General features: G+C 42.2%; 3 protein-coding genes across 5 annotated transcripts; 2 read left to right on the top strand and 1 right to left on the bottom strand.

Annotated features, from left to right (window-relative positions):
* On the top strand, window positions 1-4,331 carry LOC134036504 (cytosolic 5'-nucleotidase 1A-like). 3 transcript variants are annotated; one of them, XM_062481489.1, is made up of 6 exons: window positions 1-136; window positions 291-404; window positions 2,310-2,406; window positions 2,587-2,700; window positions 2,794-2,978; window positions 3,070-4,331. In XM_062481489.1, the coding sequence occupies exons 1-6, from the start codon at window positions 95-97 to the stop codon at window positions 3,394-3,396; spliced, it is 879 nt and encodes a 292-aa protein (XP_062337473.1). In that variant the 5' UTR covers window positions 1-94; the 3' UTR covers window positions 3,397-4,331. The 3 variants fall into 3 exon arrangements, with proteins under 3 accessions (XP_062337473.1, XP_062337472.1, XP_062337474.1); XM_062481488.1 differs by having other exon boundaries at window positions 2,280-2,406; XM_062481490.1 differs by having other exon boundaries at window positions 14-136; window positions 295-404; window positions 2,280-2,406.
* A 67-nt stretch (window positions 4,332-4,398) lies between these two features.
* cpdp (CPD photolyase) lies at window positions 4,399-8,265 on the top strand. Its single transcript, XM_062481487.1, has 10 exons — window positions 4,399-4,656; window positions 4,800-5,152; window positions 5,261-5,409; window positions 5,613-5,795; window positions 6,014-6,172; window positions 6,286-6,484; window positions 6,819-6,971; window positions 7,090-7,211; window positions 7,365-7,524; window positions 7,723-8,265. Exons 1-10 carry the CDS (start codon window positions 4,646-4,648, stop codon window positions 7,869-7,871), a joined length of 1,638 nt encoding a protein of 545 aa, XP_062337471.1. The 5' UTR covers window positions 4,399-4,645; the 3' UTR covers window positions 7,872-8,265.
* Window positions 8,266-11,819: 3,554 nt separating this feature from the next.
* Window positions 11,820-13,460, bottom strand: LOC134036524 (neuromedin-U receptor 1-like). The gene is made up of 2 exons (XM_062481509.1): window positions 12,551-13,460; window positions 11,820-12,358 (listed from the first exon to the last, which is right to left on the bottom strand). The coding sequence occupies exons 1-2, from the start codon at window positions 13,458-13,460 to the stop codon at window positions 11,982-11,984; spliced, it is 1,287 nt and encodes a 428-aa protein (XP_062337493.1). The 3' UTR covers window positions 11,820-11,981.
* Window positions 13,461-25,437: the final 11,977 nt, after the last annotated feature.

Here is a 25,437-nt window from a genome sequence, read left to right as displayed (position 1 = left end):
TTCATTTCCATATTTTCCGTTCCTGGGACAGCAGTTAAAAACTTCATTTATTCTACACAAAATAAAAGTAAAATTGAAAGATAACCCGCCAGTAATGAATGACAATGGAGAACAAAAAGTTGGGGTTGAAGAAAAAGTAAGTCATTATTTGTGTTTTACAAGACTGGATTGTCGTGGATGGATTAGCCTACATGTATCGCTCTGGATAAGAGCGTCTGCTAAATGACTAAATGTAAAGTTGTAATGTGGCCATTTTTTACACTGTGAACTTGACCTTGTTTATCCATTAGCCAGTTACCATCGCTGTCTCATCTCGCACCTTATTCGACTGGAGATACACCCAATATCAACAGGAGAACGAAGACCAGCCCCTGAAAGCAGGGGTTGCGTTTCCTTTTGTGAAGGTAATTCTAATTACAGGATGCCCCATTGAAGGCTTCCATAATTTCTTAATCAAGGCAGTGTTGTGTGTCTTAGAGACCTGGGTGTCTAGTGTACAGTCGTGGCCAAAAGTATTAGCAGTGCCAAATTGTATTTTTTGCAAAGTATACTGGTTCAGTATTTGTAGATTCATGTTTTAACATGTTTCTATGGTATATTGGAAAACAATAATATGTTTTAAAGGCTTCTATTGGCAAACACATTCAATACATGCGAATATTCCCCCTTTTTATAGCAATCAATCTACTCTTAAAATCCAATCAGAATGATAGTGATTTCACCTGAGAACTCGTTCACATTTTCCCATGTGCTGATGATATGATTTAGTGAAATTACGTTAGCTGGTCATTTTATGCCACGGCCGAAAAACAGTAAAATTCGTTTTTTTTAAAATATATTAAATTGTTTGGGGCCAATGAAGCTTTTATTTCAAATGTAGGGGGTCAGATGGCTGAGCGGATAGGGAGTCGGGCTAGTAATCTGAAAGTTACCAGTTCGATTCCCGGCTGTGCCAAATGACGTTGTGTCCTTGGGCAAGGCACTTCACCCTACTTGCCTCGGGGGAATGTCCCTGTACTTACTGTAAGTCGCTCTGGATAAGAGCGTCTGCTAAATGACTAAATGTAAATGTAAATCCATCTGATCACTCTGCACAATAATTGAGTAACCATGTGAATCAACACCACAACTGAAGCAGCAAACCATGCAAACACAAAATGTATGTCCCTGCCATTACTTTTGGCCATGACTGTAGATGTGTTCAGCCATTCTGTTCTGTTCAATTACATCGTATTGTATCCACCCTGCATGCAAATTACTTGGTTAAATAATCTACAAACTTTGAAAGGAGCATTGTTCTTCTTTCAAGCTACTCATAAGGTACAATAATTATGTTGGCAGCTGCTATATTCTCTGATAATCTTTCATCAAAATTTTCATTTTGTACATGAAATAATGCCTGAAAAAAGTTCAAATATATGGAGGAGCACCTTTTAGAAAGTGGAAAGTTATTGAGCTTCTACCAAGCTCTCTTAACCATATGCTTCTTTTAAGAAAAACATATTTACAGAAAAAAGCAAATACATATGCTGAACATTCTTAAACCTGCCAGCCTTCTTTTAAAGTCACAGAAAACGTTTATCTCAATAAAATAATAAAAATGTTTTTTGGAATCAGCCTAAATAAAAACATATTATGCTGGAACCTATGGCACTCGATGGCCAATGAACATGTCATCAAGTGTAGAAGATGGGGAGTTTGCGCTCTGTTTCTGACATGATTAAGTTGACATTAAAAAACGATAACAATTAATTGTTGTCAGACCTTATGAATGAGATGAAAATGTTGCTACTATATGTCACGACCACAGCCGTGCCCCCCTGTTTTTGGTTTTGCCCTGCCCTAGTGTTTCGCTGTGTCTGTCCTTGTCTTCACCTGTGTCTTGTTCAGTGGTTTCAGTTCTCGTTAGTCTCATTGTGTCCAGTGTGTCTTGTTTGGTTCTGTGTATTTAGGTTCCTGTTTTGTGTCCAGTCTTTGTCTTGTCCTTACCATGGTTACCGTGAGTTCTCCGCTTGTTCCTGTTTAGAGAAATAAAACCTTTTGTTTGAAGCTATGCCTCGCTACTCTCCTGCTTTGGGTCCTACCCCAGCACTCCGCGTGACACTATATGTGATCTGCATATGTTGTCACAATATGGTGATATCAAACAAAAGCAATTAGCTTACTGTATTTACTGTGCTTACAAGCGTGTTATTGTATAATTGCTATCACAGTCTGTCAAAACACACAACCAATTCCACCATTGTTTTATAATCCTTGTGTAAATTGTAATCTAACAGGCTTTGATGACAGTAAATTCTCTGTTGAAGGAGCTCTACCCAAAGAGTGAGGAGCTATTTAACATAGTCTTGATGTATAACCAGGCTTCGGTTAGGGAGCGCCTTAACAAAAGTATCGATTACTATGGTAAGCATAATATACTTTATTTTAGTTCTCCATATTGTTGTAAGCTTCCTAATTCTACTAGGTGTCATGCTTGCAAAGTGGCTTTTGGGCCACTGTTACCTTCAGTATTTTATATATTATTGATGCTGATGTCATTGTTTGGCTTCTTACCTGACTTTGGATTGATATTACTCCTTGCAGGTTTAAATAAAGATGGATTTCGCATGATCGAAGGAAGAAGACCCATTGGCCTTGTTAAGACCAACCTCTACCTATCTAAGGATGCTACGAAAGTCAAAGAGGCCATTGGGGAGGGTTGGTGATTCTGCTTCTCATATTGTATGTCTGTTTTCCTGTGGACACTGTTCTGAAAAAAACTTTTTCTCTGTTTTTTCATGTTAAATTCAGGCATTGCTGCTGCCACCATGTTTAATCCAGACATGAAAAACCAGTTGAGCAACACCGAGTTAAAAGTGGTCTTTGATGGGGATGGTGTGCTGTTTTCTGACGAGTCTGAAAAAATATATAAAGAAAACGGCTTGGATGCATTTAATGAGAACGAGAAACAGCTTGTAAACACACCTCTTGCACAAGTAAATATTCAAGCTGTCTTTCCCACTTGGATCACTTTAAGGTATTTTTGGTATGCTGATTTGAAGTAATAAATCTGTCCTGTGTACTCAGGGTCCATTGAAGTGTTTCTTGGAGGCACTTGTGAAGCTTCAGAAGAAGTTCCCTGCTGAGAAAGAGCCTGCCTGCCCCATACGTACCTACTTGGTAACAACCCGCAGTAAGGATGACAGCTCAGGGACCCGTGTCCTGGAGACTTTGAAGAGCTGGGGCCTTAAGATCGATAAGGCCCACTTCCTGGCTGGGGCACCTAAAGGGCCCGTTCTGCAGGAAATCCAGCCACACATCTTCTTTGATGACAAGATATCAATTATTGAGGAGGCAGAAAAACTTGGGATTATCTCTGCACATGTGAATTATGGGATTGGGCAAGTACCATAAGAGCAAATTTATTGAGCAGCCTGCAAAAGACAAGTTGACATTTTATAATTGTTGAGTGCTTTTATCAATATTTTATACTCTTAAATGGGAAATAGGGTATAATTTACCTTGTGACACAGGTCCCCTGTGGCCTCAAGTCTTCTGTCCATGCCCCTTTGGAGAGACTGTATCACCTCCCCTTTTTATTGAATTGAATAGATTTTATGTTGTCATCTTTAATATTGGAATTTTCATATAATTACCATACAATTATCAATTGAATAGCACAATTTGTCTTGTTGCAGTGTCACATCACATCATTGTATCATCTGTGTTGCACCCACACATTCCAGCTCATGCATTTCATTTTGTTCCTTGAAACCAAGATTAATTGATTCATCTCAATGTCAATAATGCCCACCTGCTTTATGCAGGTGGAGGATGAAGCTGTGTGCTAGCGGAAGGTACTGCTTTAATGCCACATTGTTGTGGAGTTTGGCATTATGTCTGTAGTGTTTGCGTGATGTGGCTTAACTGTGGGTGTGTCAGTGTCAGTTGGGTGTGTCATGTCAGTTTCCTTTCTGTGAACACATTTCAATCAATATACATTTTGCTTTGTAAAATAATGTGGTGCCATGTCTCACCAGTGCACATACATTTTGCTGCATTGGATGATTTATCCTAAGGTGAATGGTTCCAACTGGGTGTGTATGTAAAGTCAAAAGTGTTGTATCTTTGGTATTTAACTTTTACATTCTATGAGTCTGATGGACTTGCAGTTTTTGTAGTATCTGTAGAATTTCACCTTTAAGTTTACCAAACAATTGTTTGTTGCTTACTTTCAAATTTGTTTTCTTGTTTTCCCCCTCCCCATCAAACATCGTATCTGTTCTAGTGCTGTAAATGTTCTGATGATAAATAAAATCATAAATAAAATCAAAATTAAATAAAGAATAAAATCGACCGGACGAGTCGGCTACCAAATCGCAAATGCAATACCACCAACATCCACCGGGGCCGCTGCCTCAAGCCGAGGGGTGGGGGTCTGCTACCTACATTTCAACCTGCACAAGACTGTGCTGAAGAAGAAGAACCGCCAGTTTGAGTTTCAGGCATATTTATAGTTCTATGGTTTCACGATACTGACGAGAACTTGTGGGAGAAGGATAACGAGGTTGTAATTCTTTGGTTTCCATGTGTGCCTGGTCGTTTACAATTGTGTTGCAGTTCTTATAGACGTTACGTGCTAACTACTATTGAATAGCAGTTTATGCTGCATCGGTAAGTAACATCTTGTAGCGCCTTGCCAATTAGCAATTAACATGTATCCAAAGTCAGCATGCAAGCTTGTCCTGTCATACAGAAGAATGAGAAATGTAAATCCCATATGTTGTCTATAGCCTGCTTTCTGCTTGTCTACCCAGTTTGTTGCTAACCCTAGCACCAAGGCACAGCTTAAACCGTGTAAACAGAGAGTCGGAAAACTTTAATTGGACAAGACTATTCTGCGCCCTGATCGCCACTATGCCAGCAGATAAACGCAAAGCTGTGTCTTCTAAAGCTGGTAATGCTAAACAGAAGAAGTTGGTAGCAGTGAAGGAAGAGAACAGAGACAGGCCAGAAGGCTGGCTGCAGGACCAAGTGGACCAACAACGTTGTGATAAAAAGGACGTCCAGTTCAACAAGAAGCGCCTACGTTTCCTATCCCAAACTCAGAAGATAAAACAGGGTTCAGAGGCGGTACTGTACTGGATGTCCAGAGACCATAGAGTCCAAGGTGATCTAATCTCATATGTTTGTATTTTTATGCTTAACCTTTCTGGTAACATAATTGCTCCTATTTTAGTATTTATACATGGTTCTGACTTTTTTCTTTTTATTTTAGATAACTGGGCATTGATCCATGCACAACAGCTGGCTTTGGCAGAGAAACTTCCGCTGTGCGTATGTTACTGCTTGGAGGTACCAGAGTCTGAAGTGGCCACCATCCGCCATCATGGCTTCTTGTTGAAGGGGCTGGAAAAAGTTGCAAAGGTACCTGAGGGCCCTTGCTAATTGATCAAAGCTTTTGTGAGGTATTCCCTAATAGTGGCTTTGACATCTGTTTTATTCCCCCAAAACCATAGTGTCTATATAGGAATTGTCAAACTAACATAGGGGGAATCTTGTTTATATTCTTAATTGAATGTTAGCTTTATATATATACCTTTCACATGTTTAAACTCCCTCTTTGACAGGAAAGCAGCTCTCTGAACATCCAGTTCCACCTGCTCCATGGCTCTGCTGGAGAAGTGCTGCCTGGGTTTGTGACTGATCGCCGTGTTGGTGCCGTGGTGACCGACTTCTCCCCTCTCAGGACGCCTCTTCAGTGGTTGGAGGAAGTCGAGAAGGGGCTCCCAGATGACATCCCCTTTATACAGGTATAATAAACACTGGGATTGTGTTCCATTAGCCACAATGTTGCAAAATATTGGCTATAAAATACTTCATGACATTACAGCTTACTTACTTACTATGAACATTGATGTCACTGTTCTATAACCACCAATCTTGACCCTGTCAGTTCATGTCTATATTTTATTTCATGTATTTTTTCTTGGACGTAATGTCAGATATCTCCAAATGTCCTTTTTTTCAGGTGGATGCCCACAATGTGGTGCCTTGTTGGGTTGCATCAAGTAAGCTGGAATACTCTGCCAGGACTATCAGGGGGAAGATAACCAAGCTTCTGCCTGAGTTCCTCACTGAAATTCCCCCAGTGGACAAACACCCTCATACAGCTGTTAGAAGTGCTAAGGTACCATACCTACAGTAATGCCTTCACCAAGTGCATCTCACACTGTCTTTGCCTCCTGTTGATTTGCAGTTTCTTTGAACTGTTTGGTGAATTATTTTGTTTTTGCTTCTCAGCCAGTGGACTGGGAGGAGACGGTAGCATCTCTTCAAGTGGACAGGACTGTAGAGGAAGTGGAGTGGGCCAAGCCTGGGTCTGCAGCGGGCATGAACATGCTTGAGTCCTTCATCGACCTCCGCCTCAAACACTTTGCCACTCATCGGAACGACCCAAACTCCGCTGCCCTCAGCCAGCTCTCCCCATGGATCCGCTTTGGTCGGTGGAGTAGCCCCCAGCAGCTTGCTTTCCATTTAGAAGGCTTAGGCTATGCCCTAGACAACGGTTGTTATGGTCTAAACTGTCGTCTGTCTAAGCTACAAAAATTAGTAAATTTAGTCTCCCCATTTGCATTCAATATTATTTTGATTAATCTCTTTCTGTAGTGTTTATACCCACTTCAGCTCCTTCTACTTCCATCTCTTATTCTCTACCTGTCCCCTTTTACCTCCCTCACTCAATTCATTTCATTCCTCGCTTCACTCCTTGCTCCCTTCCTCCTCTCACATGTCCATTCTCTCACTCTCGTCCTCCTCCTCCACCCTGCTGGCAGGCCACCTGTCGGCCCAGCGCGTGGTTCTTCAGGTCCAGCGCGGCGGGAGGAACGCGTCTCAGTCTGTCTCCTCCTTCTCTGAGGAGCTGGTGGTGCGCAGGGAGCTGACGGACAACTTCTGCTTCTACAACAAGAACTACGACAGCGTCACAGGTAAGGCAGAATCGTTTGAGGTATTCGGAGCTGTCAGACGTCCTCTTGGCTAGTATAAATGTGTTGTTTGTGGCGTGAATCAATGTCTGGATATGTTGCTGCTTCCTGCACAACCCAGGTGCAAGTGAGTGGGCTCAGAAGACCTTGAAAGACCATGCTAAAGATCCCAGGGAGTACGTCTATACACGCGAGCAGCTGGAGAAAGCGGAAACCCATGACAAGCTCTGGAACGCTGCCCAGGTAATATATTCACCTCCTGACCCCTAGTTGTGTCCACACAAATGGAGCAACCTCAGCTTAAATACCTACAGCTTAAATGCCAACATGCACTAGAAACATTCTAGAACGGTATGTTGTGGCTGTTCCTTTCATCTTGGTTGTGCTGACCTCCAGTATCAGGTAGTGACGCAGGGAAAGATGCACGGTTTCATGAGGATGTACTGGGCTAAAAAGATCCTGGAATGGACCTCCTCACCAGAGGAGGCCCTCTCCATTGCCATTTACCTCAACGACCGCTACGAGTTAGATGGGCAGGACCCAAATGGATTTGTGGGTAAGCAATTGAAGTGCCTCGACCTGTCCTCCAGATTAAAAACCAGGCCTAGTCTACCAGAAGTTCAAAGCTAGCATGTGCCAGTCTTCAATAAATGAACAGACAGACTGGGCTTTTGTAGTCCAGAGACTGTCAAGTACTTGAAAACACTACTGAAATACCAATGTCATTTTTTCCTGTCATTCCCCCTCTCTGTAGGGTGCATGTGGTCTATATGTGGGATTCACGACCAGGGCTGGGCAGAGAGACCTGTGTTTGGGAAGATCCGTTACATGAACTATGCCGGGTGTAAACGCAAGTTTGACGTGGAACAGTTTGAGAGAAAGTACACACCCAAGAACCTCTGAGGCTGTGTGCTCTGAAAGATGTGGAACATCCTCTCCCTTTAACTGTCTTCTCTGCTATAGCTTCTGATTTCAAGTCGTTTGTTGCCTCAGGTTTGTTGTGTGCTTGGGTTGTAATGCCAGTTGATGTTATTTAGGATGATGTTCAACCAAATGATTATGATAACCGTGATAAACCAACAGGATAAGTTGTTATAACAGCCTTCAGAAGAACAGTTATTGAACCAATGTACTTGTACCTGGAATCAAAGTGAACTTTATCCTCTAACTTTTTTAACAGTTCTTTGAATTCACGTTTGAAATGTGTTAGCTCTGCTTTTATTTTTTTTATTTTCAAATTGTGTTTTTATTTCTCTGATCTGCATACAAATAAAATACAGAAGCTGTTTTATAACACCGGGAGTGCTCTTGTGTTTGTCTCAGTCCGTGTCTCAATCCTGCTATCTAGTGGAGGAATGAGGCTGAATGCTATAAGAAGGTGAAACACAATTTAGAAAAACTCTTAACAGACCCACAATCCTATTTACAAACCATAAATAACATATACAGAAAATCAGATAGACAGTTTAGATACATTTAGGGACTATAGATATATATTACAAATGTAATATGTTACTAATTTGACTTGTAAACTCATTTCTTCTCTCTTACCTCTCCTCAAACATTTATTGTGTAGGAGGAATGAATGTTCATAGGACCTTTTCATGGAGTTATGTTAACTAAAGTTCGGGAGGAAGATGGCGCACTAAGACTCCTTCACTTCAATCAACTAATACGCATCAGCCCAGCGAAAGCATGGAGGAATGCGACCAAACTCCTCGTTGTCAATTATGAGTTCTGTATAAAGTCTCTTCCGTTCCTCTGGTCCTCGTGCTAGCAGGTTATTGTTTGGTGTGCGTACACCTCGTTGGCACAGACCGCCGGGGCTGCCCCATCCTGCTGCAGAAGGGGCAGATGATCTGTAACAACTTCAACGAGGGGAGTTGCTCCATGTCTTCCTGCCGGAGCCTCCACGTCTGCTCCTTCTGCGGCGGGGCCCACTCTCGCTCCTCCTGCTCCCTCGACCCCACTGACCAGCCGGCCTCCTGACCGCCTTCAAGGCCCTTCCCATCCGCCCCGCCTTCTGGGTTTTTTTGGCGTTCACTGGCAGGACTCGTACTGCTTGCCGTCCCGCATCTACCCCTTCCGCCTCGACCCTCCCCTCAGCCCTGATGAGTCTGTGTAACCTGGTTCTCTCCGAGTCAGGAAGTCATGCCCTCCCTTCCAGCCCACTATTCACCACGGAATCAGGACACGTCGCCTCCCGTTTATGATTCCACCATCGTCTGCGCCTCATCCTCGCCAAATCAGGCACTGACCCCTCCCTTTACTCAGCACATTCATTTAGTATCGGTGCGGCCTCCTCGGCTTCCAGCCAAGGCGTCGCCGACCACACCATCCAGCTCCTGGGTCGCTGGTCCTCCCAGGCATACCAGTCTTACGTCAGGACCAACCTCCCTGACCTTCACCACACTCAGGCTCGCATCAGCCTCGCTGCAGCCCGCTAGGTGAGTCTGTTCCTTTTGGGAATCTGCTTGAGCTGCTGCTCGGCCGTGACCCACTAGGACTCTCCGCCACACCCCAAGTTCGATGCCTGGTCACTATGCATGCACCCTTCACATCACCACCATTCATTCTGTGCATTCTGTAATCTCACACTCGTCCTGGCTCTGCTACCAGCCTCCACTAAACTGCATTAGGCTTGGCTCTGCTACCAGCCTCTACCAAACTGCATCAGGCTTGGCTCTGCTACCAGCCCTGCTTCAACAAAAGCATATCTTATTCAATCACTAGTGTGTTACTGAACTCGTGAATTGGGTATAAACGAATTAGCCTACTGTCCCACGAGCTATAAACAGTTCTCTGCAGGTTACAATTCAGACAATAATTATACTAGTAATTTTATTTTTCGTAGATTGTGTTTAGGCTTTTCCCTTGCCTTTGTACTTTGTTTTAGTTTATTGCTAATTGTTTGTCTGAAGTATATTATTCCATTCAGGTTCTGTGTTGTCATACATCTAACTCCTCATGAAACTAATTAACAAAACCCATCCTCTGGTGTGGTTCTGGGGTACCGTTTCATTTTATGAGATGAAACGTTTTTCATAGAACTTTGTCCTTATAAAGAAGACAAGGGTCCCAATTCATGAGCAAACACGCCTTCCATTCTGTCTACTCTAGGTGGGTAGTACCCAACTACTCTTACCCACCAGATGTAATTACCAGTGACAGAACAGCGGTTTTCATGGTAGACTGTGAAATGCCTTGAAGGAAAGTCCGTTTTCTATATCAAGGAAGTATCATTTCTCACTGTGAACTCAGAATTTTTCTGTAAAGTCTACTCAGTGAATGCATTTAGACGAATACAATCTGGGTCCTAATTGCTTCTTCAGGCTCATGTACTATGCAAATTCAAGAAAATAAAGCAATTCCCATTAGGTTTACAGTTCCAGATGTAACAAGCGTAGTGTTCCATGCTTATGGCATAATCATGGTTTACTTAGTAAGTAAACCATCCTAAAATCCTCATGGTCGGGTTTTCAGCATAATCATATGTGCTGAAAGGATTCCCATAAACAGTATGGAACAGTAAGCACACATGGAGACAAACAATCATGTTTTTATACATTATAACAATCAAATGAGTAACTCTTGCCAACATCCAGACAAAGGGTATGGAGACATAAATAGATATAGTTTTCAGCTAATCCTTGTCTGTGAACATTATGTAGGTAATGTCCGCTGTGTTGACTAAACTGTAGAGGGTTGCTCCCATAGGGAATAGTTGTCATGATTTAATACTATTTAACAATTTTAAATAACTTGATATAGTGGCACAGAAGAGTATCAACTGAAAGCTTCTGTCAGATTGATTTACTAAGTGAACCCACCAAGCTGCTGGCAAATGTAAACTGAATAAAAGGTTGGACCCTGCTGATGGCATCAAGCCACGTTGCTGAGCTTGAAGCCTTACTGGATAACTGCGAGAGTGTGAGGAAATGCTGTTGGACTTATTCAAGCACCAGTTTCCTGCTTGAAAACAAGGGAAGTGTAGTGACCGCAGAATCCAGTTGGCTCTTCTGTGATTAAACTGTATCCAGATTTAATTTGGATTGAAATCATATGCAATGGACTAGAGGATGTCTCTTTGCGGCAATCTGCCTGTAACATGTTTGTGAAACATTCCAAAACCATTCATTGGCTGCCAGTGATCATTCATTTCAAAGAAATATAAAATCACCAGTTGACTGAGCAGCAAATCGTCATGTTCATAATGATTTTTCTCTCTGTCACATTTGTCACCATTGATTGCTGCAGATTTCTGCATAGCCATAATTATCTCTTGACCCACTGTGATTTCTTGTATTTGTAATTCCCAGGGTGTGTAGTCAAAGCTCACAGTGAGGGTTTTAAAGTTATTGTTGTGGCATCCCTGAGCATAGTTAGGACTGAGGACGCAGGGTAGAGGAGTACCAGAGCAGTCAGGAAACTCATTATCCAGCTTGCCTCTGGTGGAGTAAAACACTGTCTCTACTGGCACATCCCTGCCCTTAGCGCTGTCACTCAACTTGGCAAACTGTGAATACAATTATTCCTTAATAGGCCATATTCTCAAGGGCAGCACAAAGACAAAGGGCAAACTTGTTCTTATTAAACTGTCTTTTTCAGAATAAAAGGATCAGTGAATCAAAAGAAGTCCTCAATTTGTCTTTTAAATGAGGCAGTGGGGCATTTGAATATAATTTGAAGACCAAAATAAAGAAGGCAGATCTATTTCTAGATCTAGATCTAAATCTATATTTTTATTTCACAGACTGTTGAGAAAGATAAGAGCAGAAAACAGATGACACATAAAAGGTACTCATACACATCGACCTGGTGAAAAGACACATGCAAGCACTCAATGCACTCAATGCACAGTACAGGTTAATCAATGTGACAAACTTGAGTGTCTGTTTCACTGTACTGTTACAGCTGGGTAGAAACACATAGCAATATATTGAACTTGCAGTCAAAACTTTGCAGTAAGCCAACCTGACATCTCCTTCATCCTCCACTCCACTGTCTGAGTACCTATACAGGACTAGTATCAGTGTGAGCAGGGCTAGACTGGCGGCGAGAGTCCATGTACCTACTCTGTCCATTGTGTTTTTTTGCACTCAGGGTACTGCGCAAGGTCAGCTGGCCACTCAGGGTAGCCATCTGGTGGCCGTGGTGTGTGCACGGGCCTGAGCGGCAGGTCACCTGCCTGAACATCTCCCGGAAACGGGTGGACATGAGGTTGTAGAGGATGGGGTTGACGGCCGAGTTGAGGTAAAAGAGCACTCCCGAAACCACGTGGACATACTCAAATATCTGGTGGTGCCGCACGGTCTCATCCATGTAGCTCCACATGAGGCGGTCGACGTGGAAGGGAGCCCAGCAGATGCCGAACACAATCACCAGTACGCCTGCGAGACAGGAGAGCGGACAGACAGGCGGACAGACAGGCAGACAACGCCATGGAGGCAGACAGGGAAAAGGGAGGCATTTTTGGAAAGAACAATGCGGACAGAGGTGAATGCATGAATGTATTTTGGACAGATGTGCACAAAAGCTAAAAGGGGTCCGATGTTTTCGCAAGGTTTCGAATGAGAACTCACACAGCATCTTGGTGACCTGCCGATGCCTTGCCCTCTGCTTCTGCTGGTGGGCGCTGTAGTGGCCATGTGTCGCCAAGCCTGGTCCAATCTCCACCGCCTGCAGACCCCTCTCCCTGTGGAGCTGGATGCCTATGAGCAGGTAAAGAAAGCTGATGGTCACCATAGGCAGCAGGAAGAACAGCAGGGTGGTCACCAGGACGATCAGGTTGTAAACCCAGACAGGTTTCACCAGGCTGCAGATGGCCGACTCTGGGAACTCCCGGCCGAACCTGGGGGCCAGAAGGACCACCCCGTGGAGGCTGGTGTTGGGCAGGGCGCACATCATGGACAGCGCCCACAGCGCGAGGATGACCCTCTTGGCGTGGGCGCGCGTGGCCACGTGTTTGACCTTGAGGGGGTGCACCACGGCCACGTAGCGCTCCACGCTAAGCGCTGTCACGTTCAGGATGGAGGCGAAGCACACCGTCTCGAACAGGAAGGTCTTGAAGTAGCAGCCGCCCTCGCCCAGGAGGAAGGGGTAGTTGTGCCACATCTCGTACAGCTCCAGGGGCATGCCCAGCAGCAGCACCAGCAGGTCCGACACTGCCAGGCTGAACAGGTAGTAGTTGGTCGGCGTCCTCATCACCCTAAAACGCACAATGACGGCGCAGGTCAGGGCATTGCCCAGCGCGCCCACGACGAAGATGATGAGGAAGGTGACACAGACAGGGAGGAAGACAGGGGACCTCAGGGGGCCTAGATACTTGTCCAGGTAATCACTCATACTTAGACACAAGTCCTCCAGCACGTCTTGGCTAACGTTGACCAGAGGCCAGGAGACGTTGCTCCCACACAGCACAGCTTCAGGGCAGCCCAGCTGGTCAGGGGTAGAGTTCCACAGACCCAGGGAAGAACAGTTCAGCTGGTCCATGGTGGCTGACGAGCTGGAATTGGAATATGAATAGGACATCTGAAGGAACAAATGGTAAGGAGAGGGTAAGTTCACTGCTGAAAGCTGCAATGATAGATTGGGTGCTCATTGAACTAGCCGCTTCAACTAGAGCGAAAATGTATAATTTGCCTGGAGCATGAATGAAAGCTTTGAGGAAACTGGTTTGAATGAGACTGTCAGAGCTAAGTCTTATTTCTGTGAAAAATCTATCTAAAAACACAATAGAAAAGTAGTTGAAACAGAGCGATCCATAATTCCACCATAAATAAAAACAGAAACTTTGGTGTTTATTGTTGAAGGGTTTTGGAAGAATAGGTTATTATAGTCTGAGATACAGAAACACATTATTTGTCCCTAGATACAGATATGTAATCATGGTATCCAATATCAGGGCACCATAAGATATGTTATCTGCAAGAAAAGGATGAAAGACCACCAACATTATTATGATCTTATAAATGATTACTGTTAGACTGTACCTGATGTGTTCCTGTAGCCAGACATCAAGGAAGCATAACAAACTATTCTCTCTTCAGACATTAGATAAAAAAATTATAGATTTAAAACAAATTTAAATATTTAGAAATGAATATATTTAATCAATTAAGGTATAAGAAAATAGATGAGTGGAAAGAAGTAAGTAAGTAAGTAAGTAAGACTTTATTTATATAGCACATTTCATACAAGAATTGCAGCTCAAGGTGCTTTACATAAAATCAATAAAAACAATAATACAAGTGATAAACAATTCAAACAAAAATAAAAATCCCAATAAGATCTCTGTTCAAGAGAGAAACCAACTTTAAACATGCATCTTAAAAGTAACAATAATATAATTAATAAAAGTAGGAAAACCCTTTTGAGATAAAATTACTTAAATGCTTCGGTAAAAAGGTAGGTTTTAAGCTGTCTTTTAAAAATGTCTAGAGTGTTTGCTTCCCTAATATTTATGGGTAATTTGTTCCATAGTTTTGGGGCGTAATTGACAAAGGCCGAATCACCAATCTTCTTATGACTGCTTCTGGTGACCTCTAATAGGCCTGCATTTGATGATCGCAGTGTTCTAGCTGGTGTGTAGTTTATAAAGGAGTTAGCAATGTAGCTAGGTCCTTGTCCGTGTAGAGCTTTGTATGTGAGGAAAAGGACCTTAAAGTCAATTATGAAGGTAACAGGGAGCCAGTGTAAAGTAGCTAGGACAGGACTAATGTGTTCTCTCCTTTTAGTTTTGGTTAATAATCTAGCTGCAGAATTTTGAATGAGCTGTAGTCTTTCAGTGGTTTTCTTGGGAATACCAGTGAAAAGTGCGTTACAGTAGTCCAGCCGGCTTGAAAAGCATGAATTAACTTCTCTGCATCATTTTGGTTTATGAATGGTCGTACCTTTGCTATATTCCTCAGGTGAAAGAAAGCTGTTTTGGTCACTTTATTAATGTGAGAGTTGAAATTAAAATCTGAGTCCAGGATTACACCGAGACTCGTCACCTCTGGTTTAAGACAGGGGGTTAAACCTTCAAGATTCTTTGGGGCCACATAGTAGGACTTCGGTTTTGTCTTCATTTAATTTAAGAAAGTTAGCGTTCATTCATTTGTTTATTGCCAACAGGCAGTTGGTAATGGAATTGATGGCCATTGCATCGTTGGGTTCAGTGGATATATATAGTTGTGTGTCATCCGCATAGCTATGGAAATCTATGTTATGTTCTCTGATTATGTCGTCGAGTGGTAACATATAAAGAGAAAAGAGTAATGGACCTAAGCAGCTTCCTTGAGCAACCCCGTAGCAGTTCTCATGTTTCTTGGACCTATGGTCACCTAAACTAACATAAAACTTCCTTCCTGTGATATATGATTTCATCCAGTTCAATACACTATCCGTGAACCCAATAAGCTTTTCCAGTCTATTGATTAGGATGTCGTGATCAATTGTATCAAATGCTGCACTGAGATCTAACAGGATAAGGATAGAGACTTTATTTGCATCAGAGTTTAGTCTGAGGTCGCTAATTATTTTGGTGAGAGCAGTTTCAGTACTGTGATATTTCCTGAAACCTGACTGCGAGACTTCCAGGATGTTATTTTCTTCAAGAAAAGAATTTAATTGGACTAAAACTCTTTTCCAGTACTTTACTAATAAATGGAAGGTTTGATATTGGTCTGTAATTTGCAAGTAGACTGTTATCCAATTTGGGTTTCTTTAATAGGGGCTTTACAACAGCTGTTTTGAAGGCATCTGGGAAAACGCCAGTTCTAAGGGATGTGTTTATAATCTCTAGCACCGGACCTGAGACACTATCAAACACTCGCTTAAAGAATGTTGTGGGTATAGGATCAATATCTGAGGTTGTGGAGTTAGATTCGCTGACAATTTTGGAAAGTTCACTAAGTGTGATACAGGTAAATGTGCTCATGGTTATGTTGCAGAATCTACTGATGTCAGTTTCGATCCCACTATTAATAATACTAGCTCTGATCAAAGTTATTTTGTTCTTGAAGAACAAAGCAAGCTCTTCACATTTAACTACTGAGGATGGAGGTGGAGCAGGGACAGTGTTTAGCAGCTGGTCAATGGTGGAGAAAAGAACTCTGGAATTTCTGGCATTTTCTGTAATAATGTTGGAGAAATATTCTCTCCTTGCTAGACGGATGGTTTTGTTATAGGTGGTTAGTGTATCTTTGTAGATATTGTAGTGGATAGTGATCTTTGTTTTCCTCCATTTTCTCTCTGCTGCACGGCATTTTCTTTTTGTTTCACTAACATTTTTATTTCTCAGCCATGGGGAGGTTCTGATTGTGCACTTCTTTTTGGTTTTCAGTGGTGCAACAGAGTCTAACACAGATAATAGTGCATCATTGAGGTTCTCTACCATTTCATTCAGAGAGCAATCATGGTTAGTCGGCTCATATAGAGCAAATTGTTCAGAAAATGTCATCATAGCTGTATCGTCTAAATATCTTCTATGGACTAAGAATTCTTTTTTGTTTTTTGTTAGGATAATTTCCACATTAAAAAGTATATAATGATGGTCTGAGAGGGGTAGATAAGTTATTGAAATATTATTGATATTTAGTCCAGTTGTTATCACTAGATCTAGTGTGTTTCCGTGTCGGTGTGTTGGGTCTGTTATGTGTTGAGTTAGATTGAAACTGTCAAGGAGATTTAAGAGCTCAATAGTTCTTGGGTCTGCTTTTTTATTTACTTGGATATTTAAGTCTCCGTTTAAAACTACTTTTGTCATATCTAGTGACACATAGTGATAATAGTTCAGAGAATTCTTGTATGAATATTGGCGAGTGCTTGGGTGGCCGATATATAATAACAAAAAGTATTGATTCGGTTTTGAGCTCTATAGCAAGATATTCAAATGATGTGAATTCACCTAGCTCAGTGATTTTGAACAACAGTTTAGAGGAGAAAATAGCTGCGACTCCTCCACCTTTTTTTGATGTCCTAGAAACTTGGTGGAAGCTGTAAAAGAAGCCAAGGCTAACAATATTTCAATCAAATTTGTATGCCTCGCATTAACCTGTCAGTATATCCCGAAACATCTTGTTTGTGCATCTGTACAATTATGGCTTTCATGGTCATTTTAATTTCCAAATCTTTTAAGGCTTTTCACAAACCAAAACTTACAGCGTTTAACATTGGTGTTTTTGTTTATCATGAATATATGAATATTTGTAAATGAAAATGTATTTATATAAATTATATATTATATTTATAATTATTTTTTGTTTAGTTGTAACTATACTACTAACTATACTATATGTACTAAAATATTGTTGTCAGATTCAGCTTTGCCAGCCACATTGACGTATTTATTCTAAGACACCACATTCTTTATTAGCTGCTTGTCTACCAGTCCATTGATGAAAGATTTTGTAGGCTTTGATAAAATTACTGTAATCATAATGGTTTAGAAATCTTCAGAAAAAAATTATAATCACTCAACAGAACATTAAATGTGCTCTGTGTGAGTTCTCTCTATGACTCTGTAGCATTTCGTAAAAGAAAGCTCACCTTCTGCTGAATGACAATTCCTTCTGGGTGTCCTGGTCTTATGCAAAGGTCAATAAAGGAAGATATTGTAAATTAGTGTTAATATTTCACCCTCCACAGCTCTGACACCGAAGTCATCTTGTTTGAATGAATTGTCTACATCCTTTTCTTTCCCTGGTCAGTGCTTTTGATGATCTGATTCACAGAGAGAGAGCAGTTGTAACTCTTCCCTCCCACTCTAACCTCTCCCACCCACCCACCCACCCCCACTCTCTCTCTCTCGCTCTCGCTCTCTCTCGCTCTCTCTCGCTGTCTAATTTTTTTCCTCTCTCTCTTTCCGGTACTCTTGCCAACAAATGTATTCTCCATACACCCCTCCTTTTTCTAACCTCTCTGCTGCTGTACAGAATAATACATGCCCATGCACATGGGTATGTATTACACAGTGGCTCAAAAACAAAAACGACTACATTCTTCTGAGTGAAAACGTTTATCAACAAGTTCCAACCACGGTGGCCAAAACAGACCCCAGCTGTCCTGCCTTTTATTCACCTGATAAGGTAAGCAAGCAAAGAAAACTGTGTTTTATAAAAACCTAATATAAAAGTTAGGAGCTGGGTGAGTTACTGGCTTTCTGTGATTCCATTCAGGGGACTAAAGAAGAAACAGTTTTTCAAATGTAACAAACACACATTGGCCCCTCGTCCCCCTCAACAGGATCCTCTCTGCTGCAGCTAGAGAGCACGTCCGAGGTAGATACGTCATTTACCAACCCTGCAAAACGGAAGTAGAGTGTATATAAATGGCTCTCCTGTCTAGACATTGCAACCCCTGTTGCAGAACTGTCCCTGTTCAGAACACCAAGCTGCTTTAAACAGTCATGTTTATTAGTAAACACCGTCACCACAAGAATGGAAAAATGTGTTTCTAGGTTGAGAGCTTGGATGACTGCAAATTTCCTTCTTCTAAATTCGGATAAAACCGAGGTTCAAATTTTCGGTCCTAAAAAAATATAGAAATAATTTTTCCAATCTGACCTTAGACCTAGACGGCGTCAAAGTCTCTCAAAGCCAGCTAGTAAAAAATTTAGGAGTCACAATGGACCCAGACCTTTCGTTTGAGTACCATATTAAGCAAATTACTAGAACTGCATTTTTCCATCTACGTAATATTGCCAAAATACGAAAATTTCTCTCAAAGGATGATGCCGAAAAACTAATACATGCATTTGTTACGTCCCGATTGGACTATTGCAATGTGTTGTTCTCTGGCCTCCCAATTACCCACCTAAAAAATTTACAGCGGGTGCAAAATGCTGCTGCTAGACTATTGACCAGAACAAGAAAGTTTGATCACATAACATCTACTCTTGTCTCTCTACACTGGCTCCCTATCCAAGCCAGAGCTGACTTCAAAGTTCTACTACTAACCTACAAATCTCTGCATGGATTGGCACCACTGTACCTCTCCGGTCTCCTTGCACCCTATTGCCCCGCAAGGACACTTAGATCTCAAGATGCCGGCTATCTGGTGGTTCCCAAAATTAAGAAAAAAAACAGCTGGAGGTAGGGCGTTCTCATATAGAGCGCCTCTTCTCTGGAATAAACTACCCGTCTCAATTAGGGAGTCTGATACTGTTTCGACGTTTAAAATTAGGTTAAAAACGTTATTGTTTAGTCAATTCTACGACTGTTAAAGGTAAGTATGTTACTAGTTGGAGGCAACGGGGGACGGGTTGTTTCCATCCTTATTCTTTAAGTATAACTTATTTTAGAGTTCTCTTCCCCTGGAACAGATTTCATGTTCCAAATGAGGGGGGCTGTCGCTGTCTTGGTGTGTGGGGTTGCATCAAATTCCCCTTTTTTGCTCTGTTAAATTGCTGCACCAGTCCACACTTGACCGGTGGGGATCTCATTCTATTATGACTGTAACTGTTAGCTGCTCCTGGCATTCTCTAATCCCTGCTCTCCTCTCTCTGTCCCCCCCCCACACACATCCCTTGTGATGTGGGGGGTTTGAGTTGTCAGCACCTGCCTGGTCGTCGGTCAGCCAACGCTGGACCTGGTCGCGAGTCTCCCGGTCCTGTCCTACATCTATAAAGTTGAATAATGGATTTTGGTGTTTTAAAAACCCATCGACACTGTATGACTATGTTTAGCCTGTGTTCTGCTCCTCTCTCCCACCAACCGTCTCTGGAGGAGGGGATCCCTCTCTGAATTGCTCCTCCCAAGGTTTCTTCCATTTTTTTTTTCTCCTGTTGAGAGTTTTTTGGGAGTTTTTCCTTGTCTTCCTTGAGGGTTTAGGTTGGTTGAGGGGCAGTTCTATGGGCATATGTGAAGCCCTCTGTGACATGCTTGCGTGTAAAAAGGGCTATACAAATAAATTGGATTTGATTTAATTTGACCACAGTAACAGCATGAAAACATCTTTCAACTGATTGGAAGTCCATCCACTTTTTTTGTTTGTTGTGGTGGGCAGTAGTCACTTGAAATGCAGTAAACGTTCCCACTGGGCCTGTTATCGCACCCTTTTTCTTTGTCTGACCTTTTCAACACCTGTCAGAACATCGCTATACCCAATACCAAGTGGCTTAGTAGTTCAGTTTGAGAGTTCTCCTCCAGGATACAGAAAGAAGGCGCTAATTTTCAGTTTACATTTACGTTTACATTTATGCATTTAGCAGACACTTTTATCCACAGAGAGAGCTTCCACTTCCAAGAGAGAGCTTTACAAAAGAGCATAGGTCACTGATCATAACAACGAGATAGCCCCAAACATTGCGAGCAGCCAAAACATGAAGCATACATTGTGGAAAACCAAATAAGTGGCAAAGGGAAGAACCATAAGAGCATGCAGTTAAACAAGTTACAATTGAACAACATGAAACTCCCCACAAGAGTGTACCTGTAGAAAAAACAATCAACAGTAAAATATTTCACAGCGAGTACAAGAATTTGAAACCGTTACGACTAACCAACAAGAGCAACAAGTCTCTCAATACGAGTCATTGTGATCCTGGAGGAAACTAACATCAGGTCCAGCCAAGCATTCCTAAGTGCCGTTGTACTCCCGGAACAAGTGCGTCTTGAGCCTTTTCTTGAAGGTGGGGAGACAGTCAGTGTCCCTGATGGAGGTGGGGAGTTGATTCCACCATTGGAGGGCCAGACAGGAGAAGAGCTTGTGTTGGGACCGGGAGCTCTTGAGCGGTGGGACCACCAGACGGTTGTCAGAAGAAGACCGTAGGTGGCGGGCGGGGGGGGGGGAGTCTTTTTTCTAGAACAGTTTTACACATCTGTGAGCAGACTGTAGGGACCATTGGATAAACTCTCTGTCTGTGAGTGGAGTCGAAGGAACAGAGTGTACTGTAGCACACAGAGCCTCTCAATCTCCCAAAGACTCCCTGCTTGACAGAGGGAGAGAGGGAGAGATATTCTGTGAGAGAGTTGATTGGGAAATGCACTGGTGTGATTGCACATCAGGTCATTGTCTGCCACTTGTTCTTTGTTTATGTAACTGGATGGGAGAATGTGTATTTACGTTTATTGTGGGATTAAGGATACTATTTATTTGTATTTCCTCTTGTACTCTATATTTTGTCCCCATTTAACTCTGTCTCTTTGTCACCCGTCCCCCGTCCCCCACACACACACACACACTTCCACAGACATGGACTAGATCAAAGTAGATTCATGATGAGGTGTTTCATCTGTAATGTCTTCCTATCCTGTCAGATTTCACCATGGGAAAATGTACTTTAGCCTTTTGCTATTACAGTGGTTCGTCTTTCACCTCTCATTGATGGAGTGAACAGGACATCATTCATGTCGTCCATCAAGGGCATCAAGCCATATTTTGGAACAAAATAATCTCTCCCTTTTTCTCCATCTCTGTCACACACACACATACATACATACACACCATCTTGAACCCCCACTCCCTTAAATAAAAGCACTGACAACATTCAAATGACATCATCCCACTGTGTGCTGACAGCTTGACAGTGGGAGGGACGTTTCCGTCCTCAATCAAAACCATTACTGGCAGACTCATGGAGAGGGTTGGCTTGATAAAAAGACTAAGTGGAGACAAATTGATTGTCTGCTTCTATAGATTAGATTTATTTTTTTATTATCTTTTTATTTTTTTTACTTCCTTTCATCCAAAAGTGAGACCTGTTTTCTTCTCAAGATGATGATTAGGTTATAGAAAAATGCCAGCTATTTTACAGAGTATGTTGATGTCCTATTTTACAGAGTAACCTTTTGATGTCCAATTTTCAAAACTCACAACTGATGATCCAAATGCACTTTTTTCAGAACGCTAACACAATTTACAATTGCTTGGGTACAATACACATACACCTTAGATCACTTGTTCATTGAACTATAATCATCTGTTCAAAATGACACAACTTGACATCAAAGTATTACGATTAAAAAATGCAACTCACACATAACATCTGAAATGTCTGTCATTTCCTGACATTGCAATAACAATCACAGTTGTGAGTTTTGTGTCTAGAGTTTTGAAAAAGGACATTAAGGTTTTGAAATGAGTGTCAAAGTGATTGTAAAAAAACTGTATGTCTCAAACTCAGTGGAATTTTCTTCTCGGTTTGGGCAGTCTGAGCACAGTGTGTTTAGATTACTGATTTTACATCAATATCCACGGAATGCGGTTGTGTAAACAAAGTTTTGTACACTGTGAGAGACCCTGAATCACCATGGTGTCCTAGTCTTAACACTACAATAACCCAGACAGACCCAGGCACATGAAACTGAATGGAAACCCTGCAAAAAAAGCACCTCACCTCATGGGAATGCTGTTTACCACAAGCTGCATGGAGGCCAACAACAGAATTATTTTCTAATCTTACATCAAAATTATGCATCCTGATGTTTTTTATTGACACCAGGTCTGGGTTCCAAGGCTGGTAACAATGTAGAGATGGCCTTGATGGTAGTTCAGAGACACATCAGGACAACAAAAAAGACACCAACTACATTATGTCACATCATTTGAGAAGACTGATCTATATATTGCAGTTCTTGTAGAACTACCTCACATCAAGCGGGGACTGAAAACTAGGGCTCCCATAAATTCCATGTTCTTCACTTGATAATCATCCTAATCCCAATCAGTAGCACGCACTCTGTCCGTTCCATAAACGTATTGCTCTTGAACAATCTTGGCATCTTAGATTCCATTTTCCACTCCACTCAGTTGTAATACCGTTCAGTTGATCACAACGCAATCAATATGGCAACTGAAGAGACATGACTGCAGTGTATCTAGTGAACACTAGGTGGTGCCACAGTTCATGAAGTGAACCAAGCCTCATGCTGACCAGAGCTCAGGATGATAAAGAGCCAGCAGGTGCCAACGTGAAAGAACACACCCAAGCACTTTTCAGGATGAGTACAGGTACCCGGTGTCTACGTACCAGCCAAGGTGACTCTTTGCAAAAACGAATTTTCTGCTGGTGTCACAATCTTCCCATCCACTTGTTTCACGTGTTTGGGAAGGAGAGGTTAACATCAGGAGCTTTGGAACAGACAGGCAGGGTAGGAACGTGTCATTGATTAAAGCACTTCCTCATCCAGTGAAACAAGGCGTCATTGGACTCACCCTGATGGTCCGACCTTGTTAGGATACCCTTGGAGAGCCTTTAACCTGCGAATACAGAGATCCTCTTTTTCATGTGTCTCGGATACGAAAAACATCGTTTGTGTGAAAATTGCAAAGGCTCAATATGCAGGGGGCCAGTCACTCTTGTTTGACCTCTTCATCTGGATGTTTGTATTGTCTTCCTTTTTTAAACAAACATTAAGTCCATGTGCATCTTGTACAAAGTACGCCTAAATCCAACTTGGTCTCTTGTTTTATTTTTTCTATTTGCCTCTGTAGCACTGTCCCCTGGTCGGAATCTTCCCAACTGACCAGCTAGCTTGTTTCGAGTGTGTAAACACATGTATTAGGACACAGCAGAAGCCAGTAAACGGTTACTTGCGGGTGATACAAGCAAATCAACGAGTCTCAGCAGAAAACTGAGGCCTGAGTTTATCTAAATTCCGTCGCTTAACTCAGTAATAGAAAAAAACACTCGGAAATGCCATTTCAAATAGAACCCAGTGTAATCCCTGCCCCACTGGGGCCCACTTAATCAATGCTATAGACATGGGCATAGAGGAGCAACAGTCTCCAAATGGAGAGGGAGTTCTGAGTCAGCTCACAGGAGATTAAAAAGTAAGGAAATGAATAATGGAGGGAGAGAACGGTGGGAAAATAACAGAATGTGGCGAATCATCAATAACTTCTCCTGTGAATGCTTCCGGGGAGAATGCTACAGCCAAATATATATATATCCCCAACATGGTCTTGTTTTTAATGATCTTTTTGCTTTGTCTCACCTTGTGTTTGTCATGCAGTCTGTTTACACTGGGTGACTTAAGTTAAATTAAACTCAAATCTTCTCCACCTCCACCAAAACAACTAACCACAACAACAAACAGAAGTTCTAGACTAGAGATACAGAGTATGTGTCAGCTGTCACAGGATGTGCAGTCATTCCTAAGGCCTCAAGGAAGTGAAGTAGTCACATGACAGACGGCATCATCAATCATCTGAATTTGGATGTCATTTTACTTGTGTAGTTTCAACCTGATCTCAACCCAGAAGACTTTGTTCCGGAATCCAGAAAGTGTTTTTAGGCCACTGTAGCTTCCCTTCGGACCCTGAGGCTGTCTGGTGGTTCACTTCCTGTTGAATTAACATACCTTCAAGGTTTTCTGCTTGGAGGGACTATGTAGAATAGGGACTGACATTTAGAAACATCTTAACCCCTTTGAAAATACCCTCAAACAAAACTGACAGTCATCGCCCTGCAAGGACACTTAGATCTCAAGATGCCGGCTATCTGGTGGTTCCCAAAATTAAGAAAAAACTGCTGGAGGCAGGGCATTCTCATATAGAGCACCTCTTCTCTGGAACAAATTGCCTGTCTCAATTAAGGAGGTTGATACTGTTTCGACATTCAAAATTAGGTTAAAAACGTTAATTTAAAAACTTTAATTTTATGACTGCTAAAGATAAATATGTGTGTATGTACTTTCTATGTAAACCTGGGGTGTGTGTTTGTCTGTGTGTATCACATGTAACTTTTAAATTGCAATTAAAGCTCCTATATGTTCACGTTGCCCCATCTAGATTTTACAAATAAAGTAAACCTGTTACTGTATATTGTTATTGTTATAGTTTCCGTTACTAGTTGGTGACAACGGGGGACGGGGCATTCTCACCCTTATTCTATAAATATAACTTATTTTAGAGTTCTTTCCCCTGGAACAGATTTCATGTTCCAACCGAGGGGGGCTGGCGCTGTCTTAGTGTCTAGGGCTGCATCAAATACCCTTTTTTGCACTGCTAAATTGCTGCACTAGTCCACACTTGAGCGGTGGGGATTTCATTCTAATATGACTGTAACTGTTAGCTGCTCCTGGCATTCTCTAATCCCTGCTCTCTTTTCTCTGTCTACCCTCCACACATCCCCTGTGGTGTGGGGGGTTTGAGCTGTCAGCACCTGCCTGGTCGTCAGTTTGCCAACGCTGGACCTGGTCGCCAACCGTAAACCAGTCTCCATGACGGGCAACAGCGAGTTTCCCGGTCCCTTCCTACATCTACCAAGTTAAACAATGGATTTTGATGTTTCAAAACCCATTGACACTTCCCTGCTGTATGACTATGTTTAGCCTGTGTTCTGCTCCTCTCTCTCACCAACCGTCTCTGGAGGAGGGGATCCCTCACTGAATTGCTCCTCCCAAGGTTTCTTAAATTCTTTCTCCTGCAGTGAGTTTTTCTGGGAGTTTTTCCTTGTCTTCCTTGAGGGTTTAGGTTGGTTGAGGGGCAGTTCTATGGGCGTGTGTGAAGCCCTCTGTGACATGCTTGCGTGTAAAAAGGGCTA

The sequence above is a fragment of the Osmerus eperlanus genome, chromosome 16, assembly GCF_963692335.1.
Source record: "Osmerus eperlanus chromosome 16, fOsmEpe2.1, whole genome shotgun sequence".
NCBI classification, from domain to species: Eukaryota; Metazoa; Chordata; class Actinopteri; order Osmeriformes; family Osmeridae; genus Osmerus; species Osmerus eperlanus.
This window is presented reverse-complemented; position numbering and strand designations above follow the sequence as displayed.

What these genes read in the sequence shown, in the direction of transcription:
- LOC134036504 (XM_062481488.1), top strand. Translation starts at nt 95, where the DNA reads ATGAATGACAATGGAGAACAAAAAGTTGGGGTTGAAGAAAAA. An exon ending in CAAAAGTATCGATTACTATG is followed by an intron (nt 2,407 to 2,586) that starts GTAAGCATAATA and finishes TACTCCTTGCAG; the next exon opens with GTTTAAATAAAGATGGATTT. An exon ending in TAAACACACCTCTTGCACAA is followed by an intron (nt 2,979 to 3,069) that starts GTAAATATTCAA and finishes CTGTGTACTCAG; the next exon opens with GGTCCATTGAAGTGTTTCTT.
- cpdp (XM_062481487.1), top strand. An exon ending in ATGACATCCCCTTTATACAG is followed by an intron (nt 5,796 to 6,013) that starts GTATAATAAACA and finishes CCTTTTTTTCAG; the next exon opens with GTGGATGCCCACAATGTGGT. An exon ending in CTCCCCATGGATCCGCTTTG is followed by an intron (nt 6,485 to 6,818) that starts GTCGGTGGAGTA and finishes CCCTGCTGGCAG; the next exon opens with GCCACCTGTCGGCCCAGCGC.
- LOC134036524 (XM_062481509.1), bottom strand. Translation starts at nt 13,460, where the DNA reads ATGGACCAGCTGAACTGTTCTTCCCTGGGTCTGTGGAACTCTACCCCT. An exon ending in GCAGGTCACCAAGATGCTGT is followed by an intron (nt 12,359 to 12,550) that starts GTGAGTTCTCAT and finishes CCTGTCTCGCAG; the next exon opens with GCGTACTGGTGATTGTGTTC.